Source organism: Sturnira hondurensis, unplaced genomic scaffold, assembly GCF_014824575.4.
Source record: "Sturnira hondurensis isolate 20B ecotype Veracruz unplaced genomic scaffold, ASM1482457v3 Scaffold0021214, whole genome shotgun sequence".
In the NCBI taxonomy this organism is placed as follows: domain Eukaryota; kingdom Metazoa; phylum Chordata; class Mammalia; order Chiroptera; family Phyllostomidae; genus Sturnira; species Sturnira hondurensis.
Window position 1 is genome coordinate 9,354,572 of NW_028093845.1, and position 5,511 is coordinate 9,360,082.

A 5,511-nucleotide genomic window follows, 5' to 3' on the forward strand; every position below is an offset into this window, starting at 1 on the left:
AGGTCTCATTTTTTAATAGGTAACCTGAGGGGAGAACCCACTGGGTTCTGTGACAATGATATTGTAATAACTCTGGGGTGCCAGGTGGGTCCTTGAAATATCCAGGGGATCACTGCATAAAATCTATAACTGCCTAAGTATGCTTTATGCCTGAAATGTATATAAAATAATATTGAATGCCAACTGTAATTAAGAAATAAACTTTTTAAAAAAGATCATAGGAGACAAAAACAATTTTGTCAGCAGCAATAACAGAAACCAAGAAGAAGGAAACCAAATATCAGATTTGAAGTATTGATTTCTCTTGGTACTAATGGGAGTTAAAATGCAACGTTTTCAGCATACAGTCTGAAGAAAGGGCTGATGCTAAAGGCAGAAAGTAAGTTTCAGAAAGTGAAGGAACCACCCGGGAGAGCAAACACTGCTCCAGGATCCGGGGACTGTTTGATGTGCGAGGAAGCAAACACTGGAGTCACAGCCCCGCCCTTCCCAGGAAACGAAACCAAAGCAGTGCAGACTGGGCAGCAGAAGATTCAGAGACTAAGGGTTTCCTGCAGGCAGCTCTGCGGCCACTGTTCTCCTGTCCCTGCCAGGGCGTCAACATGGAGCTTAGCAATATCCGGGCCAGGGATCTGGACAAGTTCATCGAAGACTACCTCCTGCCAGACACGCATTTCCGCAAGCAGGTTAAAGAAGCCATCAATGTCATCTGCGGTTTCCTGAAGGAGCGGTGTTTCCGAGGGGCCTCCCACCCTGTACGGGTGTCCAAAGTTGTGAAGGGCGGCTCCTCGGGCAAGGGCACGACCCTCAGAGGCCGATCGGATGCTGATCTCGTGGTCTTCCTCAGCAATCTCGGAAGTTTTCAGCAGCAGTTTGACCGCCGCGCCGAGTTCATCCAGGAAATCAGAAGGCAGCTGACAGCCTGTCAAAGTGAGAGGGGAGTGCAGTTTGAGATCCAGGGTTCTGGGTGGTGGAACCCCCGCTCGCTCAGCTTCGTGCTCAGGTCCTCCTGGATCGACGAGGGGGTGGAGTTTGATGTATTGCCTGCCTTTGATGCCCTGGGTCAGGTGCCAAAAGGCTACAGACATGACTTCCTGGTCCACGAATACTACAGACCGGATCCCCAAATCTACATCAAGCTCATCCAAGAGTGCAAAAACCTGGGGAAAGAGGGCGAGTTCTCCACCTGCTTCACGGAGCTGCAGCGAGCCTTCCTGAAGCAGCGGCCAACCAAGCTCAAGAGCCTCATCCGCCTGGTCAAGCACTGGTACCAAACGTGCAAGGAGAATCTGAAGAAGCCCCTGCCCCCGCAGTATGCCCTGGAGCTGCTCACGGTCTATGCCTGGGAGCAGGGAAACAAGGAAACTATATTCAGCACAGCTCAGGGATTTCGGACTGTCTTGGAATTAGTCATAAACTACCAGAAGCTTCTCATCTACTGGACAAAGTATTACGACTTTGACGATCCTATTATTGCTCAATACCTGATGATGCAGCTCAAGAAACCCAGGCCTGTGATTCTGGACCCTGCTGACCCTACAGGAAACGTGGCTGGTGGAGACTCACGTCGCTGGCTGCATCTGGCACAAGAGGCTGAAGCCTGGTTGAGTTACAAGTGCTTCAAGAATTGGGATGGGTCTCCAGTGAGCTCCTGGTACATTCAACTTCCAGAAGAGAGTAAAGATGGCTGGACCTGTGCCATCCTCTGAACAGCAGTGCATCTTAGGGGACAGGGCTCCAGAGTCACCTGGGCCAGCTTCCTCATTTCAAGGAGCCGAACCTTGATTCAGAGAGGACAGAGGACTGCCCCAAGCTAGCAGTGAGTAGGACAGACCTACAACCAAAATCTGGGTCTCCAGATCCTACCCTTCCCACTATTCTGTGCTTCTTTCACAGATAGCATTTTCCTTCAGTATGCACCCCCCCCACCTACTCTCAGACAATATTCTCTGAGACAACAAGAGGAATATAGACAAGAGTGGGATCCCGGCCTTGACTTTCTTCTATGTACCTGGCAGGAGTGCTTTGGTCCAATTTATTATCGCTTGCAATAAAAATAATAGCAAAAAAAAAAAGAGTAAATTGTCTGTCTTGAGAAAAACAATACATGTTTCGGAATGAGCAGAGAGGAGAGAGTTTTCTTCCCTCTGAAGAAACCATGAATTAGCCCTGGCTGAGTGGCTCAGTTGATTGGAGTGTCATCCATATACCAAAAGACTGTGGGTTCAATCCCAGTCAAGGTCACGCCACATCCCTAGGTTGTGGATTCAGTTCCCAGTCAGGGTGCATAAGGGAGGTAATGAATCAGTGTTTCTCTCTCTCTCATTCTCTCTCTCTGCCTCTCTCTTTCTCCCACCTTCCTCTATCTAAATAAAATTAATAAAAACATATTCTCAGTGAGGATTAAAAAGAAAGAGAGACCTGGCTGGTATGGCTCAGTGGACTGAGTGCTGGCCTGCTAATCAGAGGGTCACTGGTTAGATTCCCAGTCAGGGCACATACCTGGGTTGTGGGCCAGGCCCCCAGTGGGAGGTGTGCAAGAGGCAACCACACACTGATATTTCTCTCTCTCTTTCTCCCTTCCTTCCCCTTTCTCTAAAAATAAATAAACACATATTTTAATAGAAAGAAAGGAAGCATGAATTAGAGGGAATCTGCAAGAAGAGGCCAAGAATCAGAGAACCTAGATTCTTCTGGCCTCTCCACTGTTACTCCCAGTGTGCCCCTGTGCAATTTGCATGGGTTCTCTAAGGCTCTCATTCCTCATATATAAAAGGGCAATAACAGCATTTATCCAGCCTATCTGCTGTGTGTTGAAACTCATGAAAAAGCATTTTGTGAAAGGAAAAGGAATATTTAAATGTAATATGTTTATGATTTTTATAGACGTCTCTACTGGTCTAGAAAAGTATCAAGCCAAAATTTGTATCTGCCATATGGTTTTTTAAGAAAGAAATTTGATCCAGAATAATTACTTATCCAATTTATGTATATGGTTCTATTCTACAACCTAAACAAAAGGGAAGGCTTCAGGAGCAACGTTTAGATTACACACAACGTGCTTGCTACTGTTTAATTAAAAGCAACCATTTCTAAATTGAAAATTTTATCTACAATCCTTTTAGATTTCTGTTTTATACCCGTCCCCTAATCCAGTTTTACCAACTTAAAAACCCTCTTTTAACAATCATCTAAATTCTATTTTGATAAAATCTGGCAGTTTCGGCTTCACCAACAGCCATCTACACCTAGATGACAGAGATTTGAAACTTGATTTCAAATCCACTCTTTCCTTCAGTTTTCTCTCCCTCTTCCCTGGCAGCTCTCTCCTGGACTTCAAAGCAGCTATGCGGTTTGCCTTGCAGAAAATCAATGGCTGGGAGATGAAAAGCAGCTCTTGTTTGTCTCCTGCCTGCTGAAGGTCATTCTCCTCAGTAGTATCTGTGCGAGATCCACAGCCTCTTTTTGCTCGCAGAGAAGTAAATCGGGAGAAGTAAATCGATTACATATTCAACAGCCACAAGGAGGAGAGCAATGCCCATTTTAAAAGGATAGATCGCATCACGGTGTAAACGTATTAATAAGAATGAGTAGAGTATTGGAGTATTGGTGTTTGGAGTGTTACTCATTGTGACTCCCCCCCCACCCTTTTTTGAAACGGCTACATCTAGACTTCTTGTGGCGTGCGAAGCTTTATAGGTAGTTGATCACATTCTCTAAAAGGTACCTGAGGAGTTATTTGAATTTAGTAGGCTTTAAGGGCTATGACTATATAAGAACATTGATGAATGAGTGTGAGTGGGCACCAATTCCTGCAGAATTAGGTAGAAGCATTGGTTTTCTGCTGCATGTGTGGCCACAGTTGCTGGCCTTGCTCACCCAGTTCGTCCACCAGTCTCCTTGTGAAGGGTCATGACGCAGCCTGACCCCGCCCCATCACAGGTATCGCTTAGCTCTCAGTGTTCTATATACTCCAAGGCCATTTCTTGAACAGTTTGGAGTAGAGACCTAAAAACACATACATTCCCCAGTGCTGTCAAGTCAAAAGTATGTTTTCCTGGGGCCCCATAGTTTATGGCTTGTGCTTCATTGATAACACTTTGTAATCAGGCAAATGATTACAAATTAATCTGACATCAGGTAATGTCAGGCAGTAAAGTTTTGCTAGATTTTGGGGGGACGGGGGTATTAAAGTCAGGGACCTAAAAATCCCTGCCAGTCACCCTGCTCTCCAACAAGTTCCCAAAGGAAATTTACAAACCAAAGACAAGAGCAAGTGCAGCACAAGCACCAATCTATGGCTGGGCCAGTGACCACTGTTCCCAATGTAGAGCTTTTGTAAGCCTGAGTTGAAGCCCATAGCTTAGACTCGAGGCTTGTGGCAGAATCTAAATCTTGGGATCCCATTTTCTAGCTTATCTCATGGTATGGGAACTAAAGCAACAAAGCAGTTAGCTTAAGTATGCATATAAAGAGATAAGAACAATAACAACAAAAAGATGGCCAGGTAACTAAAGGGGCCTTATTTCAGGTTACCAACTGTACCATTTGCAATGAAAGTAAGGGAAGAGTTAACCTCTTAAAACACAGTAATCCCACTGTATTAGCCAAGGCTCTTCATATATATCATATATGTATATGTGATATATATTATATATATAATATATGTGTGTAATACGTATCAATATGTATTTATTATTATAAAGAACTGGCTCACATAATTATGGAGGCTGGCAAGTCCCAAGATCTGCAGGGTAAGGTGGCAAACTAGAGTCCCAGTAGAACTGATGTTATTAATTCTAGTATGAAGGCCCGGAAGGTTTGAGACCCAAAAAAGAGCTGATGTCTCAGGCCAAGTTCAAAGGCAGGAAAAGGCTGATGTCCCGTTTCTGAAAGTTATCAAAAAGGAAGAAGTCTGCCTTTTTGTTTATCCAGGCTTTCAGTTGACTAGGTCCAGCCCACCCACACTGGGGAGGGCCTCCTGCCTTCCTGAGTCAACCAACTCAAAAGTTAATTCATCCAGAAACCCTCAAAGACACACCCAAGATAGTGCTTGACCAAATATCAGGGCACTCTGTGGCCCAGTCAAGTTGACACATGAAATGAATCATGACACCCGCCCAATAGTAAGTGTGGCCCCAAACCATTGTTCCAGAACCAGGCCAATCACATTAGCATTTCGCCATTTCGTGGGGTAGAACAAAGAAGAACAGGCAAAATGCTAAAGGGACTTCTCTTTCTTAATCCCGTGACTCCCCTCTCTAGGTTTCTTTGAGGGTAATTTCCATTTCCCTCTTCCTCATAGAAACTAGCGCACTGTCAGCACCGAAGTGAGTTTCAATGGGTGTTGACTGAATAAACAGAGAATCACTGCTCACAACACAAAAAGCGTCCGTCAGCAAGGACGGATTTAGTACCAGGTATGTGGCTGCACCCTGGGGCAGGCAGTGGACGGCAATAATAGTGCAAGGTGCCTGTTTTAAGGGTCGGCACACACAAAGGCATTTTGGG

At 45.1% G+C, this 5,511-nt stretch overlaps 1 protein-coding gene across 3 annotated transcripts; it reads left to right on the forward strand.

The window, feature by feature from the left end:
* Window positions 1–458: 458 nt before the first annotated feature.
* Window positions 459–2,081, forward strand: LOC118977154 (2'-5'-oligoadenylate synthase 1-like). 3 transcript variants are annotated; one of them, XM_037031930.1, is made up of 2 exons: window positions 459–1,091; window positions 1,122–2,081. In XM_037031930.1, the coding sequence occupies exons 1-2, from the start codon at window positions 603–605 to the stop codon at window positions 1,707–1,709; spliced, it is 1,077 nt and encodes a 358-aa protein (XP_036887825.1). In that variant the 5' UTR covers window positions 459–602; the 3' UTR covers window positions 1,710–2,081. The 3 variants fall into 3 exon arrangements, with proteins under 3 accessions (XP_036887825.1, XP_036887824.1, XP_036887823.1); XM_037031929.1 differs by having other exon boundaries at window positions 461–1,077; window positions 1,108–2,080; XM_037031928.1 differs by having other exon boundaries at window positions 461–2,080.
* Window positions 2,082–5,511: the final 3,430 nt, after the last annotated feature.